Source organism: Poecilia latipinna, unplaced genomic scaffold (genome assembly GCF_001443285.1).
Source record: "Poecilia latipinna isolate Pla-1442-1.1 unplaced genomic scaffold, P_latipinna-1.0 Scaffold660, whole genome shotgun sequence".
In the NCBI taxonomy this organism is placed as follows: Eukaryota; Metazoa; Chordata; class Actinopteri; order Cyprinodontiformes; family Poeciliidae; genus Poecilia; species Poecilia latipinna.
Window position 1 is genome coordinate 186,460 of NW_015113276.1, and position 19,154 is coordinate 205,613.

The 19,154-nt window shown below is 38.3% G+C and overlaps 1 protein-coding gene across 1 annotated transcript; it reads right to left on the bottom strand.

Moving 5' to 3' along the window:
- Positions 1 to 11,101: 11,101 nt before the first annotated feature.
- Positions 11,102 to 18,951, bottom strand: hand2 (heart and neural crest derivatives expressed 2). The gene is made up of 3 exons (XM_015044031.1): positions 18,678 to 18,951; positions 17,852 to 18,563; positions 11,102 to 12,237 (listed from the first exon to the last, which is right to left on the bottom strand). The coding sequence occupies exons 2-3, from the start codon at positions 18,473 to 18,475 to the stop codon at positions 12,121 to 12,123; spliced, it is 741 nt and encodes a 246-aa protein (XP_014899517.1). The 5' UTR covers positions 18,476 to 18,563; positions 18,678 to 18,951; the 3' UTR covers positions 11,102 to 12,120.
- Positions 18,952 to 19,154: the final 203 nt, after the last annotated feature.

The following is a 19,154-nucleotide window of genomic DNA, read 5'->3' on the forward strand; positions in this document are numbered from 1 at the left end:
CTCATCAGAGCGAAAGCTGCAGAAACCAGGAAGGCGAAGCAGAGAGGAAACGCTGTTCACACATCGCTCCCTCATTTGAGCTTTTTTTTAGCTGAACAGGCATTGATTGGCTGACAGGCAGCATTTTAGTGTGTGTTTATGTTTTCAGCATAAGGTGGTAAATAATGGTCTGACCCTGAAAATACGCAAATCCTGTCATGTCAAAATTGTATTCTCTTTTTGGTTAATTCAACCTGCTGTATTTTTACTGCTCCATGTTTTCATCTGTTCATTTTCACATTTTGGTTATTTTCTTCTTCCATCGTCTTGTTTGTCAGACGCAGCCTCGTCTGCTTCTATTGCAACCTTTTGGTTCGGAGAATCCTCACCGATTAAACCTTTCAAGATTAGTTTAGGTCACATGTTACTTATGTTTTCAGTATTATTCTTTGCTTAGATGAATATTTAACATGGTAATTACACATGCAGTTATGGGTAACACACTATCAGCAGAACAAACGGCAAAAACATAAAATCTTACCAAGTATTTTTGGTCCAGTTTCCACTGCAAATGTCTCAGTACAATTAAAATACAACAAGACTAACTTAGAAGGAGCTTTTTAAAGACAATTATTCTTGACTATTTTCTTTTTTTAAATAAAAAAGTTAGTTACACTAACAGATTTTGTTCACTTATGATGTGGGAAAATGTTTTATCAGTGAAATGATCTGCAAGTACCAGTACTTTTTTAAATTAATTTTAAGGACATACTGACTTAGAAGAAGCTCCTGAAAACTTATTAAGTCTAATTTTAAGATACTTAGACGAGAAACTAGACAAAACTACTTAGTAAGTTTTGTCTAGTTTTTTGCAGTACATTTAAAGTGTTGTGAAAAAGTACTTCCATCCTTACAGATATCTATTTTAGTCCTGCAAGCATTTCAGATTATAAAACAAATTTCAAAATTAGTCCAAGATAACTTAATGAAATACAAAAAGCAATTACAAAACTACCTTATTTGTAGAGTTAAAAACTTCAAAATGATTGTTTTGCTACAGGTTTGCAAAAAACAACATGTTATGGCCTTATTTACCCATATTCAAGAGAAAATACTACAGACCACATACTTCTCCTCCAAAGAAGTTGCTGCATTGCTTTGCATCATTTTTGTGGTGAAAAATTAAATTGAGCATACGAGAAATAATCTGTCAACAAGACGACGCCCGAAGGAATGGGGTTCTTGAAAAACAGGAACCAGATCTCATTAGGGGACAGATCTCAGCAGCAGCTTCATTACAAAATGTTTTACGGCCCTGCAGTCACTACCAACTAAAGTCTAATGATTTAGTCCTGGATGTGTTTGTCCTTCATGTTAATCCCCGTCCACACACCCACTCCCCCACTGGGTCTGCCAGTCAATCCATTAGTTCTCATCAGGTCACACACCACTTTAATGGACACACACACACGCACACACACACACACACACGCACACACACACACACACACACACACACACACACACACACACAGCCTGAGCCAGACAGGAGTTAAAACCATAAAAGCAAAGGCTCCATTATTACCCATGTGTGTGCTAGTGGGTAGTGGTGTGTGTGACAGTATTATGACCAAACACACGTGTGTGTGTTCACCTTTTATCTGGCCCTATGTGTGTTCCCAGACCTGATGATCAAAAACATGCAGTGGTGTGCTGGTCAGCCAGGTGGTCTTCTCAGACCTGGGTGGTCTCAGGACTGGAGGTGAGTGTGGTGTGTGAGTGTGTGAGTGTGTGTGTGTGTGTGTGGTTATACTGGACATTTAATCAGTTATCAAAGTTTTTTCTGTCATTTGTTACATCAGTTTTATTTCCGTTGAGCGACAGGAACAGGAGAGAAGAATCTTTTCTGCGTTAATCCGTGGTTGCTGCCTCCTGCACAATAAGCTGGAAACCATCATATTCCCCACTTCTATAGTTTATGTATTTATCTGTTTATTTGACAGGCACAATGCACACAAACACAGGGCAGAACAAGTCTGTAACTGGTGCATTGCACCAAGAGTGTGTAGCTACAGCTAATAGGCCCTGGTTGGGTATTTCTAGGCATTCAAATATATACAATTTATAAATGACAGTAAGTATACATACGTTTTTCTGCCTACCTGCTCATGTGAGCAACCTTGCAACCTCCAAATTCATATAATAAAAAATATATACATTAAAATACTTACAACTTATAAATCTAGATGCAATAAAATACGTTTTCCTCCTTGCATATTCATAAACAGCTTTGCAGTGTCTAAATTTATATTAATATCATTGCACATCCTAACACATTCAGCCAACACTAAAAATTGAATATGATACTAATTCACTCCTACGCAGACTTTCTCATCCATTAAATCTGAGTGTTAAGAATGATCCCGTCTTTGATTTTCCTTCAGAGAGAGAGTTAACTTTTTAAGCTCAGGTTCAGCTTTTACATGCAGCGTTAAAAACTTCCTTATTGTTGTAGCTTTATATGAAAAAGTGATCTGAGCAAATGAGATTCTACAATTCTGTTTGATCCAATTTATTTATTTCAAACAAGTTTTTTAAAAACAAGAAATTAATTGTAAATAACTGGACATAGAGCATCAAAAATAATAACCAGCAATTTTTACAATCCAAAGAGCCCTCAGTCCAGATAATTAAAACTTATTTAGTGCCACAAACTTACATGATATTTTGAAAGACAGACTGCTCATCATTTTTGAAATTCAACTACTATTGATAATTTGTTGTCAACTTTAAAGAACCACATTTTTGTTCCTGTTCTTTGGTCTTAAAAGAAATAAAAACAGAATCACTTAACAAAAATAAGATGGATGTGTTTTTATCTGTGTGATGTTAATGTTTATTAAAAATGACGTAAAAAAAGCATAGTTTCCAACCTGACGACAAGAAAAATAGATCTAAAATAATATTACTGTTAATTTGGACATTTTAATGAAAAACTGTTAAAATAAACTTTATTATCCCAAAGGAACCATTTGTTTTCCAACCAAGAGAGAACAAAATGTGCAGAACAATTTAAAAACAAAAATGTGTATTTTTGATCAGATCTGTATTTAAAAACATCAGTTTATAATTTTTAGCCCACGTTATTGACAGCGAGCTGCAGGTTCAGACTGAAGTCTGCCCACCGAGCGCCAAGTTCATTTCATGGCCATCTTTCCTTCGAAGTTGTTAAAAAGTAGCTCATAAAAGTCCAGCCAAGATGGTTGGGCTCAAGCCATTAACTTGCTGTTGCTGTTTTTCTTTATTATTATTTATCTCATCAAGCTTTCTTGATGTGATACATGTGCTTTGCTGCGACATTGCAAAAGCTTGGGGTCCGGATGCTTCGCCCTCCAGACGGGATGAACAAACCTGCTGGAAACACATTCAGACCAACAGAAGAGACAAAACAACAAACCACCAGCTACCTCTGCAGCTCACGCTGGCTAATCCTCTGGATCGACAAACAGAAAGTTACCAAGTACGTTTACATTAAAGTTATTGTCAGGGCCGTTATGAAAGGGCTGTTTTCTTCATAGTTACACAGGAAAACAAATGAGATAATTTTAGAGAGAGTTCAACTTTCATTTCATTTGGACCTGAAAAACTACGGGAGACTTTTTGCACTTAGCAAGTCACTTTATGTTCTCACTGTTACATTCTCATGCTGCTATTAATAATTTTCAAACTTAATTATTTTTTGCAATGACTTTAAAGTGCAAAATTAACAATAAGCACAATGAGGTTTTAATTTTTTATCCCTTTTATTTTTATTTATCACTGGGGCAATTATGATAATTAAAAATATGTATGCTTTATAGAAAATATAATTATTCAAATGTACATACACTCAGTTTTATTTGACTGAGCAGAATAAACACATTGTAGGTATAAAAATTAAGAGACCACTTAAAATGATCAGTTTCTCTGATTTTACTCTTTAAAGGTTTATGTTTGAGTAAAATTAACTTTGTTCTTTTATTCTATGAACTACTGACAACATGTAATGAAATTACAAGCAAACATTTTGTATTTATTTGCAGAAAATGAGAAATGGTCAAAATAACGAAAAAGATGCAAAGAAAACAAGTTAATATTAATTTAGAAACAACAATACAAATGTTTTAACTTGGGAAAAGTTCAGAAATCAATATTTGAAGGAATAACCATGAAGTTTTCAAAAGGCTTCAGTGCAGTGGGTTCTTAGTTTTTTTTTCTTCCAGATCTTATTTAAAATAACAAAAAACAACTGAAATACTTAAATAGAAAAACATTTTGTATTTTGGTATGTATTTAGATGCAGTGGTTCTCCAGAAGTCCTTTATGGTGTTTGGTGTTTTTCACTAACAGCTCCCTAACACAGTGCTATACATTTATATTTTCTCAAAGTTGAGGAGATCTAGGAACATTTTCTATTGTTCAATAATACAATAGAAACAACAATTTCATTATTTCCGCACCCTCCCCAATCTTTCCTTCCTTTAAACTGCCTCTTAAGAATGTTTTATTGCTTCACAGACATAAATCTGTCAGGTTTGGAACAGTGTGACCCTCCAGCTGGTCAGATATTTGCATACAGAGTATAAAAAGCCTATTATTTGCTGAGTGCACTCAGTCCTTCGCAACTACAACTTTGCACATATCGATATCGCAGACACCAGCTTTTTTCAGTATATCGTGCGTCACATAAATGTAATATAATGACTCAAACAGAGCAAATCTCTAAACTTATTCAAAAAAGATAAATGACTACACATCCTGTCCTGGAGATAACTTTCTCAACATTTTAATTTTAAATTCTTAAAAAATTTAAATAGTGTAGGCTATTAAATGAACTCAGAAAATGATTCTGTTAAATATGTGTGTTGAAGCGCTTTTTACCTCTACCTGGTGCAGTTGTTCTTTTTGCCTCTGCCACTTCTGCAGCCAATCTCCTCCCGTGTGAAAACTGACCGAACTGGTACCTAAAACCACTTGGAGGCAGAATTTGACTAGAAAGTTGTCATGAGCCATGAGAATCACAATCCTGTCTTCCTCCCTGTGTCCGAGTCTGGATTGAACAGCCATTTGTTACATGGCAGCAGTGTACTCCACTCCAGTTGTAAAAGTGAGTAATCTGCTGTCATTGCAAATGTTGCTGGCAATGTTTCTGAAACCGCGGTCAAAGTAAAACTACTGTTGCAAATACAGCCTACAGATTGGGCCAACCACTGCGCAAAAAACGAAGAATTAGAGGACGATTTAGTTACATAGAAAACAGACATGCTGGTCAAACCGTCAAATGCTTCTGACTAGACTGTCCATGATTGGAGTGCAGAAATTTGTCCTGTCCCAACACGCTTCATTCAGCACAATGCATCATCTGATGTATTTAAAGGTGATTTATTAGGCTTCCTGGAACAGGTCAGTATGAGTCTATGGGCTATACAAAACATGTTTGTTATATTTTAATCTTTCAGGTTGCTTTTAAACCTTTTGTTACTTAAAATCACTTTAAACTGCTGCTGGCTACGGCCCCCCAACTCAATGTTTACACTCCCAGGTGAAAATGGCTGCAAAAAGACGAGCAATTATACAACCGTACATCTTTCAAAAGCAGAAATGAAGCCTCCTGGACAACCACCAAGAATGCAGTAAGTGGTTTTTGAATGGTAAGTCAACAACAAAACTTTTCCAGCAGCCGTTGTACAGTGTGCTGATGCTCAGCTTGGGTGGGAAGGCACGCAGGGCTTCATTGGGATTACTAGGTGAGGGGCAACACCTGCTGATTTGTGACATTACATTCAGAAGGTTGCTTTAATTCATTGTCAAAAAAATAAGAACCCCAGTAATATTGTGGTCAGAAATCTATTGATTACAGTTGTATATCTAAAGATGTATTTTTATTTGATCATCAAATGAGTCTATATATGATGAAACAAACAAACCCAACCAACATCCCTCCAACACCGTGCATTAGAGCTTATTCAGCAGAAGAGATACCAAAAACCTCAGATCTGTTTGTAAAAGTTCAAGAAGTCCTGTCATTCAATCAAAGGCAACTTTTCATTTAAGTTTCATTTAAGCTTGTTTTTCTAGCCGTTCAAACACTTATATTTTTATATGAAGCTTTTTCTCTTTTTTCCTAACTAAACTTGTAAAAACCTTAATATTCAGCATGTTTGACTTTTATTCTTCAGTTTCATTTCCCGGTCAGACCTAGGCTTGAATGTGTTTGGCTTTTCCTTTCACAATAAGATTGTGTTTAATGTTTCCAACTTAACTGCTTTCCTTACCTCCACTTTGCCTCATTGACAGGAAGCAACATTTACATCTGTGTGATGTTTGCAGATGTTTTCCCTCTTGGCATTGCTGTTAACACTTATTTGAGTTCTTCATACCAATAAACTGCTAAAATTACTGCTTTTATACAGGAGCTTTTATTAAAGAACTGATGTTGCAGCTCATAGATTTCCTTATGACTGTTATGTCAGTCATTCTTCTTCTTCTATAAATTAAATAATGTCATGGTGATACAGTTAGTGGTTGAAGAGACAAAACTGGAGGTTTGTTCCAAAAGCATCCCAGATATTTTATTCTTTCTGAATGTCATTCATTTCCTGAATACACAGTAATTTCTAAGATTTTAATTTCTTTAATCAACACCATCATAACCATAGAAGTGTTGGGAGTATAATATTATTTACATGTTTACAGATGCACTGGTCAGTTATGTAATTTTTAAATCTAAGCGATGAAACGGGTTATGGGTAAAAAAGGGGCCCCCTGGTGGAGAAAATGAGTCAAGGCGGTGGAGGAAGGTACCGTGAGCAGAGGAGAGCTAAAGGGAGGGGTCTCCATGAGCTAATGGCTACCAGATGGTTTGGTCGGATCACAGGGAAAAAACTCTGCTCAGGCCTTAGTCATCTATCATGTTTGCTCGTCCACTGCAGACCAGCAGGTAGACCGGAGGAGGGCTTGGTGTTCTGCATTAACTGTTCTGTAGATTTCAATATATATGAGTTCTGAAGAAAGAAAAAAAATATATATATATATATTTCCCCATCTGTTGTTAAATTGTCTTTTTCAGCTCTTAACTTGCCTAGACAGTTAACTTCTAGCATGACACACTTCAAAAAAATACAAAATCTTCCCAATAATTTTTTGTGTGGAAATGTCCTCAAACACTAGAAATAAGACAAAACTTATTGTTACTTGCAAGAAACTTTTCAGCAAGATATAGGAGCTCAACCTTCAGAACCACTCAGGTCTTCTGGTTCTGGTTCTGCTCTGCGTCCCCGGAACCAGAACCAAACATGGAGAAGCAGCATTCAGCTTCTATGCTGCAAAACAGAAAACTGCAAAACAGCTGAAACACTGAGTTCCTTTAGTCCACTGTTAAAACCCCACCTGTTTAGAGTTACCTTTGATTAATCATAACTGAAATATTCATCAACATATTTGATGTATATCTGCTAGACAGTTTTGAAGAAGGCATTTGACAAAATACAATATTTGCTGCTTGTTTCATAATTTGTTACTGTATTATGTTTTTATGGCATAAAGCACTTTGAAGTGCCTTGTTGCTGAAATATACTACACAAATAAACTGAAAAAGAAAAAAAAAGAAAAAAAAAATCAAATTGTAACATTTAATCGGGGACAAAATGAATTCATCCGATCAAACTTTTATGGCCAATAAACCAGATCTGTAACGGAAATAAATCACATTGACAGTTTTGCTGTCCATTGCACTCCCCAGGATTATCAAGCTACACAAACCACCCGTCTCGTTCTGATTGGTTTCATTCGGATCAAGCTGAATCAGATCAGAATATTCATATTCTGATTTTTAATCCATTTAAGCCAATCTAATAAACATGCTTATTGATTGATTAATATGCAACATGGTAAGGGGGTCACACAGAGGGTCAGGATGAGGTGAAAGGTGACTGGGGTTCACATAACTACTTCACATAACATGGTTCTAGTAATAAAAGAACCATGAGAAATGAACTGTATCAGAAGTGATTCATTTAAAACATCCTTCTAAAGCTCTAATTCATTTGATAGCTAAACACAGCCTGTTCTGACAACAGGCTGTGTGAGTGTGTTTTATTTAAATGTGTGTGTGTGTGTGTGTGTGTGTGTGTGTGTGTGTGTGTGTGTGTGTGTGTGTGTGTGTGTGTGTGTGTGTGTGCGCGCGCGCGTGTGTGAGAATGTTTGTTGTTGATTTTGAGCCATTAACATACTTACCAGGATGCTAGATAAATAATTATCATAGCAGCCAGCTGATGTCTGTTTCAGATACTGGAGCTCAGTGGGGAACAAGAGAGATGAAATTTGTGTGATTACATAAGTGTGTCCCAGCTAGCTAATACTTTAACAATGGGAAGTTTACTTGTTTGGAGATTTCAGTCTAAATAAATCTGTGACTACTGAGCATCTTAGACAATGTAGGTGTTAAAGCCACAGATTTATGGGTTTTGTCAGAGTGGATAATAATAAGAAATTTTAAAAAATGTATTTGTTTCATAAACTATACCTGCAGCATTTTATTGCATGTACAGTTAATTGAATAAAACCCTTCAACTGCAGCAATAAAAACAAGAAAGAATACGAAACGCGCCTTTAAGTTTTTGGTAAACATTTACTGCACCTTTGTTTATATGAAGCTGATTGCTTTGACTGATTTGCTCCAGCATCCACAAAAAGATTTATTAATGATCCCACATGTGCGGAAAACAGCAAAAAGCTGAAACAACAAATAACCTCAGTTTGATCAGACGTAACTCTCCAAGGTCTTGAAGAGATGCATGACCAGCAGCATTCTGCCTCATCGGCGGATTTGGCATATCAGCTAAACGTGAGTTGAAAAGGACAATTTCCAAACCTAGAAAGCACAGAGACACACTTTGCAAAGTGTGCAATCCTTTGCAAAGGATTGCACACTTTGCAAAGGATTGCAAAGTGTGCAATCCTTTGTGCACCAAAGGATTGCACACAATCCTTTGGTGCAAAAAATAATGAGGCAAAATCCCAAAATCAGTTCTTCCCTGAACTGTATAAAACTGAGGAAGTCTGGTGGACTGATGCAGCAGGAGTCAGCTAACTCACATGGAAACAGATGCAGTTAAGCTGAACAAACTGGAACCAAACAGAACAAATTGCACACTGTTAGTTATTGCATATCTGATTAGCTGTTAGCTTCCATCATCTCAGAGCAAGTGTTCAATGTGAAGAAATTCTCGTGTTGCTTTTGGCAAGTTGTGGGTTGAACTCCATATTTCACTCCCGTATCATGATGATGACGCTTATGTGCAAGACAATTAGCCCCAAGTCCCCTAGCAGTTTGTATGTTGGTGTATGAATATGTGTGGCTGAGCTTTAGACCACAGTCATTTAAAATCTCCCTGCAATATCAGAACTAACCCTTTCAGGTATGATTCAGTACAGGTTGAGAAAGTGCTAACTTATCTTGGCTAACTGAATAAAATATGAGTCTGTTTTGTCACTATGTACTGATAAACTTTAAGATCTCACTGATTAAAATTATGTTTATGAGTTGTACACAACTGAATCTATCTCTCTTTTTCTGATCAAAGTTCTTTATCATTTTCAGACGCATTTAGTTTATATAGTTTAAGTCACACAGAACTTCCTTTGATTTCAGAAATGAATCAATCAAAATTATGACAAAAAATGTAAATATATCAAACTCATTTAGAGCTTCACAGCTGCAAAAACAGAAAGTCACATTTACACAGCGGGAGTCTCAGACTCTTATCCGTACTGTCAGTATTCAGTGTTTTGCCCATTGATGTGACAGAGGGGGAAACTGGAATCAAATCAACAATATTTTAAATACCAATGGCTGCTCTTCCCATTGAGCCTCCAAACTACAAACCCGACCAAAAGGGAGATTTTTCCAATTATATATTATGATAATGGAATGGTGTGGGAAGGTCTGTTTTACCGAATTGCATCAAGGAAATGTCTTCACATACATGGTCATGTGACTGAGGGATTAAAAATGTATCCAAACCCTCCTTTGGCTCATGCAGTCAAATGCATAAACACAGGTTGTGTATACAAAACAATACATTATTCATTAACATTTACAATAAATAAAATCCATATTTATGGGTGTCCCAAATTATCTAAAGACTTCCAGTGTTTTGTACACACAAAAACACAAAACTACTAAATTTCATGATGCCCCTAATTACCCTGTAGGATGTTGTTTATAAAACCCAATGCCCCAAATAATGAGCAACACATTTTATGATGAAGCCTAGGTTCATCATAAAAGCCTAATTAATCTTTTCTGAGCTCGACGCTCATTAAGCTTCTCAACGACTTTTAAATTTTGGATTTGGTTTAAATGCTATTTTTTATTAATATTATTGTTTGTCTTAGGTAAACTCCAAACTCATTATAATTCCAGGTTTCATGTAAACATCTGGAGTGAGAGCAGGAGATGCGAAACACAACCAGGTCAATAATGACTGGTCTGCGGAGCAGCAAGCTACCCTCACTGCATTCTTGAAAGTAGTTTTAATCAGAGTGGGTTTTGGTTTTTTATTATTTTCCATTTTGCTGCAACCACATGTCTGCTTCATTCACACATGGCATCTGAAAACCCAAACTTCTGCCTCAATGAATCAAACATTAAGTGAAAACAACTGTTGTTGACATTTTGATAGGCTTCAAATTCCCCCAAAAATCTGTTGTTTTTTTAAAGGGTTGTTTTTTTTATATACTTTGATTTTTGCTGTCCCTCTACAACAGGATACATTTTATGTATTTTTCACATTTTTATCCTTACTACACTGAAATGAAATTGGAATCTAAAGAATTGCACAAAACAAACAGATTTTAGGTAAACAAGTTCAGGTAAAAACAAAATTAAACCCAATTTGCTGATTTTTTTCTCAAACAAATTTGTAATTAATCCAGTTATTTGCTCACTCTGACATTTGGGAATGTGATGGTTAAACCTGGATCACTTTGACATTCGGCATTTAGCTGCAGGGAAATTGTTATTAAGTTCATGTTGTTTTCTTTTAGGACACATAATGGACATCTGTGCTCTAACAGACAACACACTCAGCTGTAACTCACAATGACAGAGACAAATAATACCTTTATAAATCCCTCTGTTAATGTGTGCCTCAGGTATCTCATTAAGTTAAAGCTGATCTGTTACAAATACGTCAGTCTGACAGATCTGATGCACATCTGGAGGCTGAACCGCACCTTCACAAAAAAACAAAATGGAAATTCGACAACTTTGCTGTTCAATAATAGCACATTTTAGCACATCTGCTATCTGTTAGTGATTATTTTACATCATTTTATTCAATCTACATAAAATACTATTTCAAAAGTTGCAAAAATTAAAAATAAGATGATGCAGCGCGATCATAAGAAACCGCTGCTGAGTGAGAGGCAGAGATGAGCCCAGTTTGAACCAGCCACCATTTCATCAAGTGGTGCTTTTATTCTTTTCACGACATTGTTTACATCCCACGACAAACATTATTTAGACTCCCAGCATGTTTTCACATAAAAACACAGACACTTTGTCAGTGGCGTGACGGCACTACGTTTACAACCTAAAACTGCAATAGGAGAGAGAGAGATGTGTTCACATACATCCGAGTGAGAGTTCCTGCAGAAACCCGTTTAATGGCCACATTAAACATAAATATATTCCCTTAAATAAAACACACACAAATCCCCATTTGTGTGGTCAACTACGCAGACACATTGGTAAACAAATGCATGTAAATGTGTGTGCATGTGTGTGTGTTTGGGGTGGGGATGGTTTGGTTTGTTCAGAAGGGTGACAGGGGACATAACTCCGTCTGTGCCTGTCTAGATGGACCTCGGCCCACACCCAGACTCCTTCCTGGGGACACGTCACTTCTCCTTCTTCTTCTTCTCCTTCTTCTTCTTCTTCCTGGGGTCCAACCGAGACTGTGGCCAAGCAGCAGGACGACCGTCTGCAGCGTCCATCCGGCCCCGTCGCTGTGGGGAGCCCGAGAGTGCAGAGGCACGCACTGTCCATCAAAAACCCGGGGGTCAAATTTAGGAGCGGGAGTGGGAGTGGAGGGGTCACTACTGTTTGAGTTCCAGAGCCCAGACATGCTGAGGCCATCCAGTCCGACCTTTGCTCTTCTTATCTCCTACCGATGAGGAGGACGAAGACGAGGAGGCAGCTTTAGGGATCTCCACCTGCAGACATTTCACGTTATTATTTATTTTAATTTTATTTTTTAAATAGTAATTGTAGTAATAGGACATTTGTGTGACTTAAAACCGAATTACACTGATAGTAATCTAGACAATTTAATTCAGCTAAGATTGAAATTATTCATATCCCTGACAGAATAAATTATTTTTATATAACCAAGTTATTTTTTTTTTTATTTTTCCTGATACGCTGAAAAATAAAAACAGGGATCCAACTTTTAAAAAAAGTTAATTTGTTAAAACTAATCAAATTAAGTTTATCCAAGTAATAATTTAAGCTAAAGTTGTTGTGTTATTCAAAATTAATTTGATTAATTTAAGTTTATTCTGAAGTTGAAGCTTTATTCTCTGTTTTCATTGTAGGAAATGAGACATGCATATCTTAAATAAAATAGCATAAAATAAGTGTTAGATTTTACAAAGAAAATATTTTTATACAGTTTAGTAAAACACGACATGTCATGGAATGGAATCAATTTATCCATTTATTTAAAACAGGGATAATGTATCATATAAATAAGCCTCATATTGATTGATTGATTTTAGGTTTGCTTGTACCAGGTAATTTCCACCTGTAGTCCCAGCTGATCTTTATTTTTTAATTAATTAATTAGTTAATTAGTTAATAAATAAATAAATAAATAAATAAATAAATAAATAAATAAATAAATAAATAAATAAAAAGAGGGCAAGTGGAGGCCCAGGGAGTAAAGCGCGTGACCAGTGACCCATAGATTTTCAGCCCGGCTGTCCCGGGTTCCAGTCCAGCCCGTTGACCTTGGCCGCATGTTTTCCCCCTCTCTCACAACCAGTGAACCAAAGGCCAACAACGCTGTTTGACGCATAATCAAACCCGTTTTATTGATTTACTATTAGTGATTAGCGGAAAGACTCTTGACCATCACCTTAATCTTTGGCTCCCGATCCAGTCAGGAGAAAAATGTTGGTAAACTTTTATAAAATATATGTTAACTGATAGCGACACAAAACTTAATCCACAAACGTATAGGCTATCGATGTGACTGCAGGGCGTTTTGCAAAGCTGGCACTGAACGGATGGATGGATGGATGGATGGATGGATGGATGGATGGCGTTAGATATGCTATTTATAGGTGATGATAATATGGAATATGGATGCATTCCCAGTCCAGAACCGCCTTTCAGTACGTGTAGCCTAGATTGAACCCCCACTACAACCCCTAAGCAACGTCCCCCACCCTTGGAGCGGTAAACTTCTGGTCGGTACAGTAGCTACACCCACTAAATCCACCAGACATCAACCAGACTCTTCATTGTAGAGCAGAAAACGACACATCAGTTCCATCCCAGCTCGGATAAATCCCTGCACGGGAATGCCGCAGATCCAGCCTGCTGCGCAGGGAGGTAGGGTGAATAATAATCAGCATGCTGACAACAAGTACACCGAGTTTCTTTCCAATCTGGACTTTTTTTAACAACATGAAATCCAGCGGGGCTTTTTTTAATAAACGTTATTTAATGTAATTTAGCATCATGCTGCGAGGAAACGTTTAATAGGTTCTAGGGCAAACACACCAGATGTGGATAGACTCTCAAAAATGTTCCATTCGAAGAAAACGTCAGCCGGCCAATAGCTTAATTCAAAGCGGAGCGTGAGTGTGTGTTTGTGTTTATGCGTGATTTAAAATCAGTCTTCCTAACATTCATTAAATCAACCAAAATGATCCAAGACACAAAAATCATCCTTGTCCCCCGCACCCATCCCTTTTTAAAATATAAAATTGAGCAACACCGCTCTCACTATATGCGTAAATATCTATATCTATTCCTATATATCTATATCTATATATATAAGGTAGAGATGGTAGATGCACAGTTATCAAAACGATTTATAAAATAACAAAATTAGTTTTGCTACGGTCTCATGTTATTGTTAGTTTGTATCCACAGGACGCGGAATTTTGTCCATCTGAATACGAAAACTCCTTCCGTACTCCTTAGATTTTGTTACTCTCTGCAAAGAATGTTCTTCAGAAAACTAAAGCTGAATATTTTTTTCTCTCAATATAATACGATAAAAAATAAATAGTAGTAGCATAAATAGCTTTTTAATAAATCACGTCATATCTTCAGTAACTCAGTAACTCAGTCCCGGTTAAATAAATCCATATTTAACAGGGAGGTGTGACTGCTGTCCAGGCCTTGTTTACATCCCTAACTCTGAAACCACAGCCACATTTCGACTGGCACATCAGATTAAAGCTACACATATACCCAGGAGGATTAAAAATAACCTTGTGAATTCATCTTGTCAAGCGCAATTAGGCCTAATGTTGTTTTTTTTGTCATAGGTTCGATGTTCCATTTAGTTTAGTTTTTTTTTTTTTGATGAACTGTAAACGCATTACCAGAATAAAAAAAAAATAGGGACAAATTTTGAAACCGAAAGCCTCTGGAGTGTATTATCATCCAGTTCCTAATAGGAGTAGGCGATATGGACTTAAAGTTTTATCACGATACTTTGTGATATATTATGATAACGATAAACGTGATGATAATAATTATTTATTACTTCTTTTTTTCCCGCCTGGCACAGCAATGATAGCCCCACTAAACTGCACACAGAAACCGCATTTAATCATATTTTCAAATATATTGATATTTTCTTTGAATAAACAGTGAAGAAAATTGTTAAAATTGTTAAAAACTGTCCAATTTTTACATCAACTGGAATTTATTACGACAACGGTAAATCAAAATTCTTGTCTTGACAAGAAATTTATCACGATAAATGATGCGATAAATGCCCACTGCTGAAACGATGCTTTTATGTTTAGAGACAAGTGAAGAAATGCGTCATCAAAATAGATGCATATATTTATTTATTTATTTTTTAAATACATCCAAACCGTTAGACCTAATTTGAACTCCCACTTGTTGACAGAAAAAGGCGGCTTAAGTGCAACGAATTGTGTGATCATTCCTAATAATAATTTATCCTTGGTTTCTGAGCAACAACAACACTGCAGCTTGGTTTTTTCATGCGTGTGTTTTAGGAAGATAGTATGCAATCTGAAGAAGACGTGAATCAATTGTAATCCAACCTCCAGCCTCCTGCAGTGAATGCAGCTCCAACTGGAAGGCAGAAATGCGTCCTGGCTTCCATTACGCACCACACTTCCTATACACATCAAACAGGAAATAATTATTCTGCTCTGGCCTGTTTTGTTTGTTTGGACGCATAATGTCTCTGCTGCACAGCTCTGAAGCATTGTGGGCTGAGGGAAGGTGTGCTGCAGCTGATGCATTCCTCCTCAGATAAAGCCGGCAGAGTTGGTGTCATGATGCTTCGCTGCGTCTCGTAAATAAAAACATCGTTCTGAAGTTTGGTCAGCGATCACAGAGGACTGATTTAAAACGTATGAATTATATTAGCGGCTACTGGCAACACGCAGATCGACGCCGTGCACAGGCATGCGTCTCAAAGTGCCAAACTCATTTTCTTGTCAGCAGAGCTGCATGGAAAGAAACAGTGAAACTCCCTGTGAAGACGATGCAGCCGCTGGAAGTATGACTCCATCAGAAATGCTGCTATAATAAAAGCGGGTCATAATGGCTGAAGCTGGCCTCCGTTGGCTCCATGAAGTCTGAGAAAGGCCACCGATTCACCCCCCACCACCACCGCGTTCAGGCTTAATACATACCATACAGCTCCACATTTTTCTTTCTTACAGGGAGTAAAAATATGTGGGCTTTATTTTATTTTATTAAACTCATCCGTTTTTGAGCTGTATTTTATTTACATGGCAAACTGCGGGAGTTTCTGTGTCAATTTTCAGAGTTATTCTATTGTATTTATATATTCCCTGTGTTTAGCAACATAACGTAAGAATATAGATTTATACATATGTTTTTATTGCTTTTTTGCTACTTTAATGCTTTTACATATTTGTATTTTATTTATTCTGTATAATACTACAGAATATTTTTGTATAATACTACAGAATATTTTTGTTCGTTTGTTCTAAGCTTTACTTGTATTTTATGAAGTTACTTTTTATTTTAATTTTGTGAATTCATTGGATCATTTTCCAGATTCGTGCATAAATGTAATACATAAACATATTGCATAATAGTAATAATATTTCCACGTAATTGTGGTATACAATTTATTCAAGATTATATTACACATTCTTTATTTTATGTTATTTGCTAGTTTCATTTATCTTAATATTGGTGGAGAGATCTAAAGGTTTTTTGTTGTTGATGTTTTGCAGCTACATGGCGGAAGTGCTCCTGTTCTAAAATTTATTCTATATTTTTTTTCACTATATATTTTTTTAAATATTAAATTCTGCGTATGCTTCGTAAAAGTACAATTTATTTGTATAGTTTTGTACTTAACGCCAGTTAGGAGTCTCTAAATAATGGCTACATATCAAAATTTGGGTTCTGTTTTCACGGCATAATAAAAGTATGAATAAGTAATGTAACAGCCATTTCTGTTGTCATTGATGGTCCTGTTCTGTTTCCTTTCTTGATGAAATTATCAGTAAAGTAATCCATGCTGATCGAGCACAGCGCACATCTGAAGACACATGCAAACACAGGCTTTCCTCCCACTGTTTACTCTCTCCTTACCGGCGATTTAAATTCCTACCGCACATAAACGCGCCAATAACTGACCTTCTATAGTTGCGCTTATAGGGATTTCCTTCGCTCCTGTTTGCGCTTGACGTGCTTAAGACTGAAACGCTGCAAAATGAAGTGAATGAGTGTTTCAGTCATGCAAACTATTTTGATAATCAAACTCAGCTGGTAGGCTGAATTAATAGAGTGTTTCTGTGAACGTTGATAAAAGTTGCATTTGTATTTAAAATTGATTTACAGATTACATATTTTAAGGTGTTAATTATTATTTCAACTGGTTGGTTATCGTAAACTATTACCATTTTACACGCAGGTAATGTAATCTAGATCGTTGTATTTATTTATTTCCGGTGCGCCTGTATAGTTGGTCCACACAAATTTCGCTTTCTTGTGTTTGTTTTGTATTGCGTAGGTTGCGGTCTGTCTTTCTCTATCTTTGTTGCAAGAATTTGCCAAATTGTAGGCTTTTAAGCAGCGCCTCTGCCTGGCGTTTCTCCTCTCCTCCTGCAGCTCTGCAGAGGAGAGGACTTTTAAAGGATTTTCCACTGCGAACTTAAGTCATCAATCTTGTTGAGATAAAACATTCACGACACGACTAACGGGGCCAAATGAGCGTGGAACCGTGTAAAACAACTATCTAACATCTTCTCTGCGCAGAGACTGGCTGTGAATTCAGGTCATGACTCGTGTCTGGAGAATAAATCACTGCACGGAGCAGCGGGACGCGCAGAGCCGACCTGCTTCTGCAGGCCTACTCCTCGGCGCTTTCAGCAGACATACCAGTTTACTCTCTTTATTTCTTCACGTTATTTCCTTCTAGTGGTGCATTTAGTCACCTTATGTTTTCTGATGGTATTACCAATGGCGACATTAGGCAACCTGAAGTCTCAGACTGTGTGTGTTTTCGTCGTGACATGAAAGCAGTGTGTTTAATGTGTGTTAACGGTGACCCTGCGGATGCCTTACCGCCTCTCTTTTCCTGCGTTCCTCCCGTGCCTCCGTCTTTTTCAGCTCGGCTTTAAACGCCTGCGTGTCTCCGTGCTGGCCGTCCTTGTCCAGGATGTCCATCAGATAGGAGATGTAGCTGGTGGCCAGCCGCAGAGTCTTGATCTTGGACAGCTTGGTGTCGGCCGGGACGTTGGGGATGCACTCCCTGAGCTCCGCGAAGGCCGAATTGATGCTTTGGGTCCGTCGCCTCTCCTTGCGATTTGCGGTGGGTCTCCGCTTTATGGTGCGTGGGTGTGCGTGGTGGTGGTGGTGGTGATGCATGCCGACCGTGGCTCCGTTCATAGAGATGGTGCCGGGCCCAGGGATCAGATGGTTCCCGGGTCCGTAGTGGTGGTGGTGGCGCGCGTCCAGGCCGCCGGAGGAGTCGCCCCCGCTGTTGGTGTGGTACTCCGGGCTGTAGCCCGGCGCGAGGCTGTACTCTGTGGGCGACATGTCCGCGTGGCTGATCAGCCAGCTCGTGAAGTACGGAGGCGCCCCGGTGTCCTCGTGGCACCGTCCGGCCGCCGCCGCGTGCAGCGAATAGTGGTGGCTGTCGTGGTGGTGCATGATCGGGTGGTGAGGGTAGCCTGACACCAGACTCATAGTCCTGCTCACTGTCGCGCACTCCGGCGCGAAAACAAACACGCACACGCACTCACACACGCACACACACGAAGAGGCCCGAGAGATGCTGCAGAGGGAACGTGAAGTTTAATATCCCCTCCGTGCAAATGTTTGCATCCTGGATAATATTCCCAGCAGGGAATACCCCCCCGCTCACACTCGGTATTCCTGCAACACTCACCGGGCCTGCAGGCCGCTCTCTGCTGCTGAAACAGCTCCCCTAGTTAGGACATCGTTCTTCTTCGTCTTCTCCTCTCCGCGAAGCAATACCACAGACCCTTTCCTCCCCTTTTCACAGGAAAACACACTTCGACTCTTCCTCCTGTTCTCCTCTACGGCTCATCTCCGTCAGTCAGCTGTCAGCTGTCAGCCAGGAGGGAGAAGGCTGGGCAGATCCTGGGTCACCCCTCTGAGACTGACTGACTGTAGAGTCCGCCTGGCTACATGAGAGAGAGAGAGAGAGAGAGAGGGAGAGAGAGAGAGAGAGAGAGAGAGGTTGCGGGGCTGGCTCTCGGCTCCATGAACCACTGGCGGACTTGCCCCCCTCATCGGGCCCCATTTCCAGGCTCTGTATAACCCACTTGTCTTTAATGTCAATAGGCCTGCTAAGTAGGCCTGCTGGCACATGCGCACAACCGCGCGCCCGTCAGCCAGCGTT

Coding starts and splice junctions, on each gene's coding strand:
- hand2 (XM_015044031.1), bottom strand. CDS start 18,475: ATGAGTCTGGTGTCAGGCTACCCTCACCACCCGATCATGCACCACCAC. Junction 12,238..17,851: donor AACGCAGGAAAAGAGAGGCG/GTAAGGCATCCG, acceptor AAATGTCTGCAG/GTGGAGATCCCTAAAGCTGC.